Below are 19916 nucleotides of genomic sequence, written 5' to 3'. Positions count from 1 at the left end.
ACATAACGTAAAATCCTCTTTGCTGCATCCATATGAATAGTTGTTGGATTCTGCATAAATTGAGAAACAACACTAGCAGAGTATGAAATTTCAGGCCTTGTAATGGTCAAATAGATTAAGCTTCCAACAAGTTGCCGGAACTTCCTTGCATCTTCCAACGGCCTCCCATCATCTTTCTTCAACTTCAAATTCGGCTCTATCAGAGTAACTTTTTCTTTTGACTCCCCTATACCGAAACGCTCCAAAAGATTCCTTGCATAGCCTTTTTAAGAAACAAAGTAACCTTGATCTGATTTTTCCACTTCTAGACCAAGAAAACATCTAATCTCCCCTAAATTTTTCATCTCGAAATGAACAGACAAGTCATTCCTCAAATTACAAATTTTTGATTCATTATCTTCAGTTATTATCATATCATCAACATATAATAATACCAAGAGATGTGCACCTGATTCCAATTTTATAAATAAACTAGAATTTGATTCAGAAACTCTAAAGCCACAAAAAATGAGATATTGAGCAGCTTTACCATACTATGCTCGTGGCGCTTGCTTAAGGCCATATAACGCTTTCTTCAAATGGCAAACACGATCAGGAAATTCTTTCGAGACAAAGCCAATAGGTTGCTCCATAAATACTTCACGATCTAAATCTCCGTAAAGAAACGCATTCTTTACATCAAGTTGCCATAGTCTCCAACCTTTAAACACAGCAAGCGAAATAATCGATCTCACCGTCACCATCTTTGTTACTAGGCTGAACGTCTCCTCGTAGTCCAATCCATAATTTTGAGAAAAACTACGAGCCACCAGACAAGCTTTAAATCTATCAATGGTGCCATCTAATTTTTTCTTCACGCGAAAAACCCATTTACAAGTGATCGGCTTACAATTTTCTGGTTTAGGAACCAACTCCCACGTCTCATTTTTGTCTAAAGCTTCAATTTCTTCTTCCATGGCTGCCTCCCATTTTGAATGGCCTTTGGCTTCTTCATAACTTAATGGTTCTTCATCAGATGCTCTAACAAAGAAACAAGAAGTGATACTACAATGATTAAGCTGCACCTCATAGTCTCTGAGATACTCAGGTTGTCTCATTTCTCTGGTAGACCTTCTCACTCACTGCTGCTCACCATCCTCATGTCGTTGAACATTCTGACTTGGAGTTGGTGTTGGAGATTCATTTTCCAACTCATCATCAGTGAATGGTTGCAAATTAACTCTTGGAAATAGCTCATCCAAGTTTTCACCATCACCTTCAAGAACAATATTTTCTGCAGCAAATCTTTGAGTGGAGTAGAAAGATGATACTTCATCGAACACGACATCTCTCGAAGTAGTAAACTTCTTCGTATCCGGATCCATACACCTCCATCCCTTCCTGTAAGAATCATATCCAACAAATACACACTTCTTTGCTTTTGGATCAAGTTTAGTTCTTTTCAATTTTGGAACATGTACATAACAAATAGAACCGAAGACTCGAAAATAATTCACATTTGGCTTTTCACCATATAAAATCTCAAAAGGAGATTTCTGTGTACCTGGCCAATGAGGCAGCCTATTTGTCACATGACATGCACAAAGAATAGCTTCCGCCCAAAGCTTTTGAGGAAGATTCTTGTCATGCAGCCATGAAAGACAAATTGAAGCAAGATAACCAAGCTTTCTTTCTGCAACTCCGTTCTGCTGTAGAGTATCTGGACAAGTCATTTGACGATAGATGTCGTTGTCATCACAATACTGAAAAAAATTATCGGACATGTATTCTCCGCCATTGTCACTTCGAAGACACTTAATCTTCTTTCCAATCTCTTTTTCAATAGCAGCTTTGAACTCCACAAACTTGGATAATGCTTCACTCTTCTCTTTCAAAAATTTCACCCAAGCGAACCTTAAGTAATCATCCACCAAAACCATGACATAACAGTGGCCGCTACAACTTTGTGTTCTCGTTGGTCCCGTCAAGTCCGTATGAACCAATTCGAGCAAAGAAGATCTCATATTTGATGAGCTTTTAAAAGGAAGACGATGAAATTTACCATATTGACAGCCTTGACAAATCACATCTTCACGTACACTCTTCGAGATCGGCATCCCATCTAACAACCTTTTCGAAGAAATTTGTTGCAGCATTTGGTACCCCACATGACCCAATCGAGCATGCCAAATAGCAGTGTTATCGGTTTGGCTTGTTTTCTTCACATAAGCTTCACCTGCCGACATAACAAACAACGAGCCTCTCTTTTCACCAGAAAACACAACATCAGCAGAAATTTCTTTCACATTATCAAGCACCTTCACATCTTTAGGGCCAAACAAGACATATTTTCCAGAATCATTAATTTGAAAAACTGAAACTAAATTTTTCTTCAAACCTGGAACATGATACACAACAATCAATTTGACACTTTCGGTTCTCGTATCGTCAGCAACATCGATCACCATAATACCCTCTTTTGCTACCGGATGAGTGAAGTTATCCGCAGTCACAATAACTCGATCTCTACAGTGTTCATGCATCTCCGAGAACAAAATATCATTTCCGGTTACATGGTGAGAACAACCAGAATCAATGATCCACTCCTCCTTCTTGTTATCAGCATAATTGACAAAAGCTTTTGATGACTTTTGTTCAATAGCTTCAACAGTAAAGCAATGCTCCCATTTGAGTCGATCATCGGTTTCTTCCGTGGACGCGACATTGGCCTTGGAAATCTTCACACGACAATTTCTCTTGATATGTCCAGTCTTTTCGCATCTGAAGCATTTGAAAGACTTTTTGCTTTGCGAGTTGCCATCTTTTTCCGAACTAAAGTCATCAGATCTGCCTTTATTTCCAAACTCATTCTTCTTGCTTAGTTTCCCTTTTGAGAAGAGAACGGCATCAGATTCGAAACTTTTTTCCATCTGTTTTGCCAAAGCTTCTTGATTAGAGAGCAAATTCTCTAACTCCTCCATCGAAGGCTGTGTCGACCACCCTTGAATAGAAGTGACAAAAGGCCCATACTCCTTCAAACCGCGGATAAGATAACGATGCAAACGAGCTTCACTAATTTTCTCATCCGTATCTATCTCTAAAATTTCAGCACAAATATTTTTAACTCGTAAAAAGTATTTCGAAATTGACATACCTCCTTGTTTTAACCCAGCCAATTCGTTCTCCAACAATTGCAACCTTGTGGAATTTTTCTTGGTAAACAACCTTTCGAGCGTTTCCCAAACTTCTTTTGGAGAGTTAACATCATGAACATGATCAATGAACTCTTTGCTAATAGAAGTCCTCAAAGAAAATAGAGCTTTACTGTACTTGACCTTCCAACTCCTTCGTGACTCGGCATTCTCAGGAATATCGGGAGAGATTGTTGCATCAGCGTCAACAACAAATCCCCACAAGTCCTGGCCTTGAAGAAATGCCTCCATACACATCTTCTAATACTTGTAGTTAGTGCCTACAAGCTTCTCCATACCAATCTGATTATTTCCTCCATTTGAAACCTCCATTGCAGCAACTAGCAAAACACCCTTTCACACAATCAACCAATGAATAATCTGGCTCTGTGATACCATAAAACAAAAGGGAATGACCGAGGTAATGAAAGAAATAATAACAAGAAAAGATCAAAGTATTGAAGAACGTTTTGGATTACTGAAAAACACAAAACTACATTAGATAAAATGGCATATAAATAGTTTAACTACATGTAACGTTAAAGCTAAAAAAACTGCAACTAATATCCCACTAAAACCTCAACTAACAAAACATAATCTGATCATATCCCTATAAAATAGGAACCAGCTTATTTGATAAATAAAACAAGTAAATTAAAAAATCCAGTAAGATGCACTAATTTTTAACAAATTCTCCTACAAAATATACCACTCATTGTATATTTTGTTTTAAAAATTTTGCTAATAATATCATGCAAACACTCTAAAAATGCTTTATGTACTAGGGTAATTTCAGAAAAATTATTGGAAATGTTCATTAGTTGTTTCACTGCAAACTTTGATGCTTCCTCATCTAACATACAACCTTATGCAAATTAAGGTTGGTTGTACTCACCAGTACTGATTGTGTAATATAAATGAATCAGTTCCCACTTTTTTCCCATCATCATTACGGTTCCAATGGTAGAATGCATGTGTCCTATTTTGGATCTCCAGTGTCGAATGACCATAACTAGCTTCTCGGAATGCAGAATACTCTGGTTGGGGATCTAAAAATCTACAGAATCAAAAAACCATTTGCTTAATTTAGCGAGGTATGTAGTTTGTAACAAATTAACTATAAACAAGTAGCTAAATATCATTCTTGTCTTTGTTGCAACATGCCATCAAACTAACCTTCCAACTAGACCTTCTTGATTTCCACCATCTCCGAAAATGATGTAAACTGGAGCTGATTTGTCTAGTACAGGGTAATGTTCGCCACTTGATCCATTGTACCTTATATTTGAGATATGATGCTAAAAATTTATAGGAAAGAAGCATAAGCCTTCCTTCCATAAAATAAACCAACGGTTGTACTAAAATAGATACAATGGACATCAATTTATGCATGAAAGGGTTTAGTATAAAGAGTTCAAGTGGCTCAAAAATGACTTAAATCTATTGATGATCCAAGACCTTCAGCTTTCTTGCCAATGCATGAAGGAACATGTATCAGTGGAGATGACATCCACAATCTCACATCACATTAATTGAGTTTCACAGAAAAGATGAATAAATAGGATTCTAGGTGCTAATGCATGAACCAACAAATAAGTTAATTTTGGTTATTAGTCATAAAATTACAATGTGGCAACACGGTACTGCTAGTTAAAGATAAACATACCAACATTATATCAAGTGATGACTAGTGAGGTTAACGTAGGGTGGGAGTGGCTTTACCTTTCAAGGAGATCTCTCCATCAAGAAACCTAAAAATAGAAAAGAAGACTTTATTTCGTACGGAGTCAGGAGTTTCAACGGCCTGAACCATGTCATTAGTCTTGAAAAAAAGGCGCCCCAATGCACTTCTGTAGTCGCCTTCTGGTCACGTGGGATTCGAACAGTAAACCACATCTCAATCTGAAAAACCATAAGACCCCGCCAATAATGGATGAAGGTTACAAATGAAGAGAGCCAAGAAAAAGAAGAAGAAGAAGAAGAAAATCAAAGACATGGTGTTTCAATGGTAAAGAATCAGACCCTGCCAAATTAGGCAAAGAAGACTTTTTTTATAGTCTCTTATTCTTTTTCTTCTTCTACTTCTTCTTCTTCTTCTTCTTCTTCTTCTTCTTCTTCTTCTTCTTCTTCTTCTTCTTCTTCTCTGTTAAGGGTTTTTTTAGGGTTTTTTTTCAATTTCTTCTTAAATTGGGTGGGTTTCCACTATGAAAATCCAACATGACAAGTTAATTGGCCACATCAACTAGTTAACTTGCCACATCAGTGGTCCCGTTAAGACACTAACGGAAATTGTTAATCAGTGACTATTTTGTCACTTTTTTATAACGTTAGTGACTATTTTGTTATTTTTCAAAAGTTGAGTGACTGGAATAAAATCTAGGTGACTGTTGGTGTAATTTACCCAAACTTAAATTACTAAAAGTAGTGGGTGGAAAGTAATTTAAATTAGACCAAAGCATCCAAGATGTGAAGTCTTATTTATGCATTTACTCTATTTTTGGTTTCTAAGGCGACATTTATCAAGGCTTCTTTCACTAGCTAATTGACCTCTATCGATGTAAGCTGTAATTTTAATCTCTCAACAGCATCGGAGTTCCCAAGGCAGATTGGCAGATTCTTTGAGGAAGAACATGTCTTAACATCATTCAATGAAGGAAATCTTGTGCCACGATTCCCTGCTAGCATAAGATGCAAGATTGGAAGAACATCTGAAACATATGATTGGTATGATTTGGAGACTTACAACAATGAAACAAGTGTTCTTACTTTTTAGTCAGTTTCAGGAAAAGCATTTCAGGCTTACAGATAAAAGGTAAACTCTTAATGTTAAGGAAATGATGTATAAATTTGCATTGATTGTATCTTTGGTGTTTTTCCTTATCGTATTCATACTCAATTATCGGGTTAATAACGTCGAGGATGCTTGCTGCAAGAGGAATGTGTTTGGTAGGAGCCTTGAGGCCTCTGGGTGGCCAAGAAGTACAATGTTAAGAGATGCAAAGATAGAGAAAAACATCATCATCAAACTCTTAATCAAACAAGAAATTGATTAGAAATGGGCAAATGTTTTTCTCATGTAATCTAATAAATCATCATTTGAAAACTCTAATGATGGCGAAAAAAGAGGGCGAGGGCGATAGGAGAGAGGATGACAACGACCGCAATGAGGGCGGAGGAGAGGGAGATGAGGAAAATGTATCGGGGCTGGGACAAGGGTGGAGGAGAGTCCGGTACAATCAGGGAGGATATGTGGCGAAGGAGAAGGAAATGAAGAAAAGCTATAAAAGAAAGAAAAGACGATAAAAAGTTTTTTTACTTATATAATAATAATTTTAAATATATGCGAATACCATTATTTACTAAAATGATATGTTTGCAACAGTACTAAGGGTGAAGGGAGAGAGATAGGCGGCTTTTAAAGTGGTGGAGGGAGAGAGATGGATTGCACCAATATTAAAAAAATAGAAATATGGTTTATTATATGGTTTAATAAAATAATTAATTTAATTTAAAAAAGTAATAATAAAATAATGTATTGGGTGCTAGATGGGGACTTGAATGCCATCGGGACTTAGTGCACAAGGGTGGAGGGCTAACCATCAATGACATCAATGCTGATGGAGGGCTAATTGTAGGCGGCACTACCAGTTGATGCGATCGTTCGATCACGGGGATCTAAGCCCAAGTCAGATGTGTTTTTTTTAATTTATGCATTCATATATATATACATATATATATATATATATATATGAGTGCATGTATCAACCACCATTTGTGGTTGGATTGGAAGAAGAAAAAATTAAGTTTTGGTTGGTAGAACAGTGAAAAAAAAAAGCAGGAAGAAGGTTTGTATGTGAATTTTTTTTTTGATTTGTTTATTTTATAAATGGTTGTGTTGATTTTTATTTTTATTTTGTAGGAAGGGTGTGTTTGAAAAAAAGACAAGTATGTTTCTATTTTTTTTCTTAATATTTATTTTTAATTTAAATTTAAATAACAATAGAAAGGGTATTAGTTTAATTTTTGTTGGTAGTTTGTTTTGTAGTGAAGGTGTTTTCAAGAAAGGGAGCAGGTATATTTCTATTTTTTAACTAATTTTTTTTTATTGTTTATGTACTTAATATACGGTCCTATTCTGTTGAAATTTTTTAAAAATTTTTTTGTTATTTACTTAACTAGTATAAAGACGCTTATTATGTCTAAGAATCTGACCTGAAATTTTATTTGTAATTATTATGTATTTGTTTGTTGGTTTAGTTATCTTGAAAATATAAAAAGAAATTAATAACTCAAATGGTATGTCCAAGAGATTATTTATCAAAATGGTATGTTTGGTACAAATGAATTACCGAAATGGGTCATTTGCTACAAAAATAAATACCGAAATGGGCTACTTGCTACAAATTTTTACAGTGATCTATTTTGGTATTTAATTAATTTTTTAGATTATTGTGGTAAAAGAACTACATTTTACAAATGTTGAATATCTGTTATGTAATAAAAAAATTGTTATTGGCATAAAAAATGAAAAAATAAATAAATGAGATGGTTTTGAAAAAATGTGTAAAAATATTAGTAATTCTTCAAAAAATAATAAAATGGTACAAAATACATTTTCGTTATTTGTTAAGGCGATGATTAAAAATTTTGCGTAAAACTGCAAATATGAGAATGACTTCTTTGATCACAGAAATGGATCATACATCAAATATGATTGATTTATCGGTAATAAAACTGTTATTTGTTATTCAGGAGTCACCTTATAAGCTTGCACGTAACTTTTTTATTTAATTGGTATACATTAACTATTACAGTTGAATATGTGGTTAGGGTCAGCTTCCTTACCGTGTACTAAGGGGCCGTGTCAACGGTGTGGGCGATTTGTTAGATGAACGTATTATGCCATACTTGGAGGCATCCAGATTCAGATCGGTGGCATTGATCCTCATGTTTGATTTGAAGTACAACTTGATCTCCGTGTTGGTTGAGCGGTGACGCCTGGAGACCCACACCTTTCATTTTTCGTGTCGAGAGTGCACCATCACTCTGGAAGATGTTGCACTGTAATTAGGGCTCCCTATCAACAGTTTTGTGGTCATGGGTTTGAGTACATTGTCCGATCAGGAGACCCTTTGTTATGACTTACTAGGGCGCTCGCCCAGTAATGGTGAGGATAAATTAGCGACTTTGATATTTTCATGGCTAAAGGCGAATTTCAAGTATTTATCGAATAATTCCATTAAACGGGATTTGATGTGCCCTGCTCGAGCGTATATAATGCATATCATAGGGCGTGTACTCATGCCAGATGCAAATAACAACATGGTCCACTTAATGTACTTGCCCTTGTTGTGGGATTTATACGCTGCATGTTCGTATAGTTGGTGCTCAACAGTACTAGCTGTATTGTATCACGGGCTTTGTTGGACGACAAAGCACCATGTCGTAGACATAGCGGTTGCCTAGTATTGCTGCAGCCCTAGGCACTTTACAGGATGCCATTCTTGGCATCAGTTAAGCACCAAACATATGTCTTCCAGCTCATAAATAGGTGATAAAATTTAACCATCACAACAAGAATTTTGCTTTGTCCAATATGGAAATTTGTTCTAACAAGTTTAAATTTTTCATAAATGGAGTACTTCTTCGGGTATCGGGATGTCATATACGCTTCGCATTTACCGACAGCTGATTGAGACACACGCCGGGGCCTGGGTAATTTTTTCTAATATTCAATACATGTTATTTTAATTGTGTTACTACCTCTATATTATTTTAATCGTGTTACTACCTCCATGTTATCAATTGTGTACTTCATCTGGATGTTGTACTTATTACCGGACATTGTGCAAGTTATTCCCCCGTCATATGTGTTGAAGTGCATGTATGAGGCTCAACAAATTTTTGAATCTCTCACATTTGCGACCTCTGGATAATACGACTCGTACCCCCAATTGCAGCCTTCTGCCGACCTCCAACACTCCTCAATATATAATGTCGATTTAGACATAATGACTTTGTATTCAACTGAAACATTCATGCTACATCTCTTAATGGCAAATACAATCTTCCTTGGTTACAAATTTTTGGCCCACAAACAACTCCTTATGTTTGGAATTTGTGCCCAACCGATAAGCAGGTAGTATATCGAGGTACTCCAGGAACTCAGACACATGCACCACATCGAGGTCTATGATCGACATGTGTGCCCCAGGATCATTGCGTATCATAATACCTCGATCTGGGTTCCCAACTGAAGATGCGTCAACATTTTCATCGTCATTTACCCCTTCGTCATCAATATCATCCAGGACCTCGTCTTGATCGAGATCACTATAATCTTCAACTTCGTGATCAGAAAAACCATTATTATCATATACATCATCACCATCCGCATAGGTTTCAATCACCACCAGATCTATTTGTAAATGGAGATCCAGGTTAAGGTTCTCAGACACAGGTGGAGCATTAAGATCGATGTCGATATCACGTACAGTCAATCGCCTATCAATGTACGCTCTCAGAACCACCGTACACAGATCTTGAAACTCCACGTTCTTCACCTAATGGAGTGGAATCTTTAGTTGGCTTCACATTAGATAACTCAGCAAACAACTAAGTCAGGCAATTAAGTGCGACCATTATCTCCACGTCTTCATCGTCTACAAGTTCCATCTCGATGAATTTTATGGGATCTGTTGAAACTGGAAATTTGTAGAATAGTCTTGAGATCCTCCTCCCACAACGTCTAACAATTTTTGCAGTGATCCTTTTTTATCATATCATCAATCAAAACATTTCTATTAAACCGCATTGCTATTTGTTGGTGACATTCAAATATACATCCAACTGTTGTCAAAATTACTCCATCGAAATAAACGCATATGAAAAATTAATTATCCATCTTCAATAATAAATTTGTAAAAATAATTAAATTTCTAAATATTTTATTTCAAAAAAATATACTGAAAAAAAATCACATATACTAACCTTGTATTCTTCTCTGTTTTCTCTCCTTCTACAATCAAAATTTTTCCCCTTCTACTTTTCCTTCAAAAATGTTAAGAAAACACTGATTTTAAATAGGTTCAGAAAATACTAATGCTGCCTATCTCTCTTCCTCCACTCTTAAAAAATATTTTTTTAATACCGGTGCCACCCATCTCTCTCCCTTCACCCTTAATATATATATATTTTTTAAAAACACATCATTTTATAATGATGTGTCAATGATTGTGTTTGAAAAAAATAGATGCCACCCATCTCTCTCCCTCCACCCTTCGGTACTATTGCAAACATACCATTTCAGTAAATAATGGTATTAGCATACCATTTAAGTTTTTTTGTATTATATATGTAAAAAGCCGACGATCAAAGAAAGATGAAAAAAGAAGAAAAAGAAAAAGAGATGATCAAAGTCAATCTATAAAAAGAATCACTTATTCACACCTACGTGGAATATCCAGAAAATTAGTTGGAAAAATCAGAAATTCTAGGTTAACAATCCATTAAAATTAAAACACAAAAATATTTTATTTCAAAAAGTTTAGTGATTAAATAAAAAGAAATTAATAGTTGAGTGATAAAAATAGAACAAAACCGCGAATTTAGTGACTGACTGATCTTTTCTATACTTTACCCAAAAATTTATTAATTATTATTTTACTTTTAGCTGCTTTTAATTAGGGCTAAGTGAAAAATCACTATTAAATCAAATTATTAGGGCTAGCACAGGTGATTCAAATCGAGCAACAAGTATTCCAGAGTTTGAATGATGCATGAGGCGTCATAATGGTGAGTGTTAGAGGAATTCAGGAGCATATTATCAATGTGGTTCTACGGGCCATTATGCCATAAATTGTACCATTAACCTGAGTGATGCTCTAGCACAATCTTAGAGATCTACTCCTACTTCACAAGATCAAGGTTCTTTGTGAGGTGGTGCCACTTCATGTGGCAGCTAGAAAAGGGGTAATGATTCGATTACCGCTCATGTAACACCCCTAACCCATATCCGTCGCCGAAACAGGGTTACAGAGCATTATCGAAATTTACAGATCAAATAGAGTTATTTCATATCATTTAACATTCATATTAGAAATCAATCATGTTCAATCATTTCGTCTCTTACATGAGCCCTCGAGGCCCAAAATATGCATTGGAAACAAGTCGGGACTAAACTGGGTACTTGGAGAATTTTTCACAAAATGTCAAAATATTTCTTAGGTGCAGGAGACACACGCCCGTGTGCTAGGCCGTGTGAACAATTTGACTTGCATTAATTAGGTGCAGGGGTCACATGGCCAAGTCACACACTCGTGTGCTAGGCCGCGTGGATTATTTTGAGCATTCTGTTTCTCAATTTTTAAGATGCAGGGGACACACGGCCAAATCACACGCCTGTGTCTTTGCCCGTGTGGACAAAAATAGGTCATTTCCAAGGCCACTTTTATCAGCCAAATTGTCTTCCACCTACATCAAAACTTTAGCACATTTTCAAAGAAATACTAATCATTCAAATCAAGCTAAAACCAAGTTTAGTACATGTTATAACATCCCATATGTCTAAGTATGCAATTTCCCCTAATTGACCCAATTTACATACATACATATCTTACCAATTATACTAACTCAAATCAATTAATTATAAGCCTAAATAATCTCCATCATTTAACAAATTCAAAGACTCAACAAACACATTAAGATCATATATAACCACATCAAAATATGTCATTCACAAGCCATTCCAATGGCTAATTACAACAAAAAATTTACATTGTCATCATTGGTCATATCTAACCTGTACATGCCATTATAACCAAAATCAATTTGCTATATTTATACCAAAAAGTCCAAAGGATAGTGTAATGTAGCTCCGACCAGCTTCCAACCTTTACGAGCTTCCGAGTACTATAAAACAAAGGAAATAAATCAGACTAAGCATTTAATGCTTAGTAAGTTCGTATAATGGAAAATTAACTTACCATTCATTTTCATTAAAATAAACATACAAAATGCATCCAAGCAATTTGGCTAATAGATTAAACACACAACTTCATCAAACATGTTAGTCATTTATTTCACATGAATATCAAGAATCATGTATGAGCTCATCAATATCAAATTCTCATGTATTTCGTGTATATACAGGTAACGATTCACTTTGAATTCATTTATTTTCTCATATCAGGATTTTGTCCGTTGAATTATTTAAAATATCGATGGATACCCGGGTAGTACACTCGAAGTGTAAAAATCTGTAATCCATCAATTCATATTCATGAATGCTCATGTAAGCACATAAATGAGAAGCTCTTTCGAGCCATATAACGGAAAGTTCATGTGAGCCATGTAACGGGAAGCTCCGGAGAGCCATTAACGGGAAGCTCATACAAGCCAATATCGGGAAGCTCCAAAGAGCCATTAACGAAAAGCTCACAAAGAGCCTTTAATTGGGAAGCTCACGAAGAGCCATATATCGGGACGCTCATAAGAGCTACGGTGTGTCCACAACACATGTAGGATCACAACCAAATCGGGATGCTCCGAAGAGTTATTAACGGGAAGCTCGCAAGAACCATATAAGGGAAAGCTCATAAGAGCTAATAACGGGATGCTCTTTTGAGCTGTGGTGTGTCCGCAACACATGCAATACCACAACCAATTGGGAATACTGTATCCATCGAATTTCATTTATTCAAATTGGACTTACTACTTGTCAGATATATTTGGATGTGTGTTCAATTTTCATACATGTCAATTACACTATTTAAATCACATAAAAAAATTCAATTCAAAAATATAAATATACAATTTAGTTACACGAACTTACCTTGACAATGTTCGTGTATAAAAAATCTACTAATCCGACATTTTTTCTTTTCCTCGATCTAACTCCGTATTTGGTCTATCCAGATCTATACGAATGAATTAACATCAATTTAATACAATTTACATTCAATTCAATCCAATTCACATCTTAGGAAAAATTACTATTTTGCCCCTATACTTTTAATTAATTTCAATTTCATCCCTAGGCTTGGAAAATGAAATTCATGCAATTTAATCCTTATTCCAAGCCTAACTGATTTTTACCTATGACTATAATAGTCTATGCATTTTACAAAAATCAAAATTTTTCCATGAATTTTACATCTTTTCAATTTAGTCCCTAAATTACAATTTCATGAAAATTTCCTTTACAAAAGTTGTTTATCTATCAACAGTCTTTCCATTTCTAGCATAAAACTTCATAATTCATGCATACTCATCCATGGAAAAAAATTTAATATCTTAATAACTTTGCAAATTAATCCCCGAGATAGCTAGGTTAGGTTACTACGATCTCAGAAATATAAAAATTACTAAAAACGGGGGGCAAGATTACTCACCTAATTAAGCCAAGTAAGATTGTCTTTCTTCAGGCTTTAAATTAGGGTTTCCATGTCTTAGGTTTTAGGAAAGATGATAATACGATGATATTTTATGTTATTTTATTATTTATCATCTTTTCATCTTTTTCTTTCCAAATTAGTCCTTTTCTTTATTAGATTTTCTCATGATGACTAATCATGCTTATCTACTAACTCCACTAATTGGTCTATTTACCATATAAGGACCTCAAATTTTGAATTCCATAGGTATTTGATACCTATAGCTACTAAAACTTAACTTTTGCATTTTATGCAATTTAGTCCTTTCCATCTAATTAAACATGTAATTGGTAAAATTTTCTTAACGAAATTTTCATACGACATTCCTATCATAATGAAGACCATGCAATAATATTAAAATAATTTTCCTTTCAAACTCGGATTTGTGGTCCCAAAACGACTGTTCTGATTTTACTGAAAACAGGCTATTATAACTCAACCCGAGGTGAAAGCTCTTGCTCGAGCATACACCATACGTACTCGTGAAAAGGTCGAAACCAAGGATGTTGTCTCAAGTATATTCTTCATATTTAATATTTCAGTGCATTCATTAATAGATCCTAGTTCCACACACTCTTATTGTTAAACTAAGCCTTATTGGATAATATGTTTTGATATAACAAATTAATGTGTTTTTGAATAAAAGTAAAGTTGAGCAAATTGATAAAATCAAGTTGAAATGGTTTCAATTGAGTCAAACATTTTTAAATATGTTTTAACCATTTTCAAACAATTTAAAATTGCTCCAGGACAAAAAGTATCGATACTTTTTGTCTAAGTATCAATATTTTACAAGATATCGATACTCCTCTGATAATCGATACCAAATTGACATTCTATTCCTTTCAAACCCTGGTAGGTTTCGATCTGGTACCGATACTTTTCTTAAGGTATCAATATATTTCCTAAGGTATCAATATTCATGCTCCAACGGTCACTGAAATCTACATTAATTACAAAAATATCGATACCTTTTTAGTAGGTATCGATACTCGTTGCTGCAGGTGCAGTTAATGACCTGATATTTCATCCCCAACAGCTACATTCACTTCTACAATAACCCCAATAGTTGAAAATCAATTAGAGGGTATTAATATCATCTTCCAAAGGTTTAGCAATAAGAAGAGCAATGTGTAAAGGTTAAAGATAAATCAAAAAATCCTAGAGCTTAATTCTTTCATACCTTTTCTTGTTGACACTTGTGAGCTTTCATTATATTTATTTAGCTCAAGTGTTCTTCTTTGTTTTTGTGCTTAATTGGCAAACATCATGATCTTGTGGGGATTGTTTTCTTTGTTTGGTTATCTGTATCTCTTTTGAGAAAATGGTTTATTCTTACGGTTTAGGTAGAAACCTTAAAAGAGTTGTATCTTAAGATTTTAGGGTATAAGTCTTAAGAGAAATTGTATGCTTAAATCTTGTCCTCAAAGGTTGCCAAATTAGTGAATTTGGGAAAATCCTTAGTTGTGGAAAGTTAAGGTAGTAAAGTAGGCAATTGGGGACGAACCACTATAAATCCTTGTGTTCTTTTTTGCACAATTTTTGTTGCTTCCACCACAACTTCTCAAAGGTCGATTCAACCTCCCTATCGTCGATTTCAAATTGAACCTTCCGAGCTAACACTTATATTAGCACCAGTTTAGTGGGTTCGAGTAGTTTCCCGGTGGAGAAGTCTAAATTTGATATAAATGTATTGAGTCCTCTAAGTCAACCCGTAATCGTGAATTAGGTGTGTTGTTGTTTCCCACTTGAAATCCATGGTAGAATTGTTTTGGCTAATCTTTTAATTACGTTGTTTAATAAATTTAATGTGATTCTAGGAATGGAATGGTTTTTAGAGCACGGTGTGATTTTGGATTACCGACAAAATAAATTTGAAATTCAGTACCAAGAAGGTGATAAATTTTTGGTTTAAGGCATAAAATCGAGTAATGCTACTCCTATTATCCCCGCGGTGCAAGCTAGCAAACTTTTAAATCGACGTTGCAAGGCATTCCTAGCTTATGTTATTAACTTAACCTCTGAGAATCTGAATTAGAATGAAATTCGAGTCATATGGGAATTTCTAGATGTGTTCCGAAAAAAGTTACCTGGGTTACCCCCTGATCGTGAGGTAGAGTTTGCAATTGAAGTTTACCCTAGTACAACTTTGGTATCTATTGCTCATCACCGCATGACACTGATTAAGTTACAAGAGCTGAAAGTGCAATTATAAGACTTATTAAATTAAGGCTTTATACAGCCAAGTATATTGCTTTGGGGAGCATTGATTTTGTTTGTCAAAAATAAAGATGGCACAATACGACTTTGTAATTATTATCGGTAGTTGAATAAATTGACAATAAAAAAACAAGTATTTATTACCTCAAATTGATGACTTGTTTGATCAATTAAAAAAAACTTCAGTGTTCTCAAAGATTAATTTGAGATTTAGGTATTATCAACTGAAGGTTAAAGAGCGTGATGTGCCGAAAACAACTTTCCAAACGAGATACGGGCATTACGAGTTTTTGGTGATATCATCTAGGCTGACGAATGATCCTGCATTATTCATGGATCTCATGAACAATATTTTTCAAATGTGTTTAAAAATAGTTACATGAGAAGCTAAATAAATGTGATTTTTGGACTTGTGATATCAACTAAAGGAATTTGGGTAGATTCCAAAAAAAATTGAAGCTATTTTACAGTAGAAATGCCAAAGAATGCTACGAAGGTTCAGAGCTTTTTGAGTCTAATTGGCTATTATCAATGATTCGTTCAGGGATTTGAAATAGCTCTACTAATGACTTGATTATTACAAAAAAAATAGAGTGTTTGAGTGGAGTGATAGATGTCAGAACAATTTTGAGAAGCTAAAACAAATGTTGATAGAGGCTCTAATGTTAACGTTAGATGTCAGAACAATTTGCGTTCAAAATCTGACAGCATTATTTGTATGGTAAGAAGTGCCACATCTATATCAATCATAAAAGTGTTAAATATCTCTTCACCCAAAAGAAGTTGAATTTGAGACAGTTTAGATGAATTAAATTAATAAAAGAGTGACATACTCTGCTTGGCTAAGGGTAAAACAATCCAACTCTTTTGATTAAATTTGTTTCCATGCAATTGACAGATTTCATGTGATAGTGGGTAAGTTGAAATATTATGCTTGGAAAGTGAGAGCTGGGAGACGATAAGTAACTGTTCTTTGATGGAGAGGGTAAGTGTGAAAGCTACAGTCTTTCTTTTGAGCTTTGAACTGTTGACTTAACCATACGTTTGTGTTTTGAGGATCTAAAGGAATTGGATTGTGTCCGGTCCCATAAATATGCCAGTCTAGTTAGAACTAGATTTGCTCTTGCCTCTGACTGGAGAACTCAAATTAGTTCTAAATTCTATTATTCTGACTCTATTAATTGATGGCAAATTAGCCACCTTGGGAGGAGGGTTGGGTGTTGCAGTAGAACCTGGATATGGTGGGTGCCTTAAATGGCTGATTACCAGCAAACCAAGAAGTTATTGGCAAAATAATCATGTATCCCTAAAAATTAGAAACAGCAACAAAAATAAAGAATGTTCACAAAATATGACCACTTTATTGTTGTCAAACCCTACATGATTTTCTATCCAAGCATATGATTTTTACAGCATCACTTTCTGATCCTTCATTGTTTGTCTTTCTCTGTGACTTTATCCTACTAATCTTGCTCTGCCCAGTTTTTGCATGAAAGTAGGTTCAACCATCGACTATAATGACATGCATCTTGCTTTTTCCACCTCCATGAAATTAGTATTGGACATATTACTTGAATAATTTCCTTTTGTTAAGTTTATATACTTCATCATGCAAATCAATCTAGTTATTTGGTACTCCAACTGTTACTGTTGTTTAGCAATGCCTCAATTTTGTTACTTTTATCCTTTTGTTAAACTTTGTTTTTGGTACGAGATAGAAAATACAGTCTTTGGATTTTATGTAAATATACTTTTTAGTATTTGAATTTGATTTTAATTTCAAATTAGTACTTATGTTTTTTCTTTTTTTCATATTGGTACTTGAATTTGACTTCCATTACAAATCAAAACTTATGGATTTTATTCCTCATTGCTGTTTTCTGCTTTCCTTTTGTTGCATTCTGGTCTCAATAGTGTCAAAGACACAGTTGATAAGTTAAGAAGTGATGTCAGGCAAGAGTCTAAGACAAAATTACATATAGAGGATAGTAAGGTTCTTTGCAGAGGTAATTTATCTATTGCATTTATTATCTATTTTCCTTTTCTTTTTCTCCTTTGTAACTCTTGTCTGTTCTTTACATGTGTCGTTCATTAAGGGGCTTTTTTGATATTTTAAATTTATAGAAATGTTATTTAATTTTATGATCTAGAGAAGAAAAAGAGATCCAAAAGTTCATCATCAATATCAGAAGTTATGAATATAGATGAAGATGCTGTAAGTGCCCCATTTATACATTTTCTTCCATTCTCTTTCTAATATAAGAAATCTTGAAAGACCATTTCTTAATATCTTCATTCCAAGGAAATATTACCATATTTTCTAAAATATTGGTTGCACTGTTCATTGTACACAACATTTATTGTCAAATAAAAGATTGGGTTTTGTTTGGGATTGTTTTAGGTTGCAAGAAGAACATGGAGTAGAAAGTATAAAGTGGAATCGGAAGGTGTAGTTATTGAGGAAAGAGCAAATGAAATGGAAATCGAAGACTTGAAAAGCAAGCTGCAAGTGATGAAACATCTTGGACAAGATGATGCAGCTGTACAGAAGAAGATAGAAAAGATGAATAATGAGTTGCAAGAGAAGACTGATGATCTGCAAGATCTGGGGTCAACAAACAAAACTCTTATATACAAAGAACGTCAAAGCAATGATGAGCTACATGAAGCAAGGAAAGTGCTAATTCAGGTATTGCCTACTTTATCTTGGCTTAAGACTGAATTACGTTTGCCTAAGCCTTGGATTACTATGCAGACTCAAGCAACTGGTTATAAAATCAATGTTCTTTTTCTTTTATGTAGGGTTTGCCAGAATTGTTGGGTAATCGCACTAATATTGGATTAAAGAGAATGGGAGAGCTTGATCCAAAGACTTTTCATGACACTTGTAAGTCGCGATTTCCTCCTGATGAAGCGGAAATTCAGGCCACTACTCTATGCTCATCATGGCAGGAGAATTTGAAGAATCCAAATTGGCATCCAATTTTCAGGAGAAACTAACAAATCTAAAGCTGGAATGGGGTGAAGAGATTTATAATGCAATGGTAACAGCTTTGAAAGAACTCTTTTGTGGCAACTTATTGTAGTGTGCTTGTAGTTGAAGTTTCTTATAGTAAACATCATGTCGTTTATTCGGTAGAAGTTTCAAAGATTTTAGTTTTAAAAGAAAGTATGTACTGTAGTTGTTAGATTGGGTTTTCAAATATGATTATGTTAACATTTTGATCAAACATTATGAACAGTTCTCTTGTTAATGTTTTTGAACTCAAAAATAATTTAAAAAATGTGTCCATTGTTAGGTCATTTAAATTTTGTATAATTATTTAAGGTAAGAATGTAAATGAGATGATTAAAAAAGAAGGTGAATTTGATATGGTCTTTAGCAGCGTTTTTGGGGAAAGCGTCGCTAAAGGTTGTTCTTTAGCAGCATTTGTGGGGAAAGCACCGCTAAAGGTAATGTCTATAGCGGCGTTATCTATAGAGGCATTTTTAGTGGCACTTATAAGCCCAAAAAAATACCGCTAAAAACTTGTTTTGCTGTAGTGTAACACTTTATACCCAACACAATTTATCAAACTCGAATATAAGATTTCATAATACTTACATACTTAACAAAATTTTACAATCTGGGAAAACCATATTGAATTTACCTATTATTTATTTAAAATCCTTTCTAAGACAATGGTTGAACAAAACATTTATCGTTCGTCCTAGACTTTCAAAAATAGTAAAAAAACCTTACAACATAAATGTTTGATTAAATAGACATGTTCATAGCGTGTATTACTACTTTTCATTTGAGAACATGTTTCTGAAAGTGCCCCTCTATATGCATAACATTACCCTCGATCTGCCACTGTGGCATATCCCTAACTTGGTCCTCTCAGGCAAACTGGTGCAAACCTATTAACCTGCATAGAAAATAAACACCCATAAGTTCAATGGAACCTAATGAATCTTAACCAGTATTACCTTTTTAACATTACTACTGAATTCCTTGACTTTAATATTCTGGACTTCCTTTCAAATCTTGGCAAATACTTTTTTGCTTCCTAGTTGGCGGATAACCAAATGCCAAAATCTACTTTTTTAA

The 19916-nt window shown here is 34.6% G+C and overlaps 1 protein-coding gene across 1 annotated transcript; it reads left to right on the top strand.

The window, feature by feature from the left end:
- Positions 1 to 18017: 18017 nt before the first annotated feature.
- LOC107949897 (factor of DNA methylation 1-like) lies at positions 18018 to 18881 on the top strand. The gene is made up of 3 exons (XM_016884662.2): positions 18018 to 18038; positions 18225 to 18512; positions 18626 to 18881. Exons 1-3 carry the CDS (start codon positions 18018 to 18020, stop codon positions 18821 to 18823), a joined length of 507 nt encoding a protein of 168 aa, XP_016740151.1. The 3' UTR covers positions 18824 to 18881.
- Positions 18882 to 19916: the final 1035 nt, after the last annotated feature.

Source organism: Gossypium hirsutum, chromosome D03 (assembly GCF_007990345.1).
Source record: "Gossypium hirsutum isolate 1008001.06 chromosome D03, Gossypium_hirsutum_v2.1, whole genome shotgun sequence".
NCBI lineage: Eukaryota > Viridiplantae > Streptophyta > Magnoliopsida > Malvales > Malvaceae > Gossypium > Gossypium hirsutum.
Note: the sequence above shows the minus strand (reverse complement) of the source record. Positions and strands in the feature narration are given on the sequence as shown.

Coding starts and splice junctions, on each gene's coding strand:
- LOC107949897 (XM_016884662.2), top strand. CDS start 18,018: ATGAATATAGATGAAGATGCT. Junction 18,039..18,224: donor TGAATATAGATGAAGATGCT/GTAAGTGCCCCA, acceptor GGATTGTTTTAG/GTTGCAAGAAGAACATGGAG. Junction 18,513..18,625: donor CAAGGAAAGTGCTAATTCAG/GTATTGCCTACT, acceptor TCTTTTATGTAG/GGTTTGCCAGAATTGTTGGG.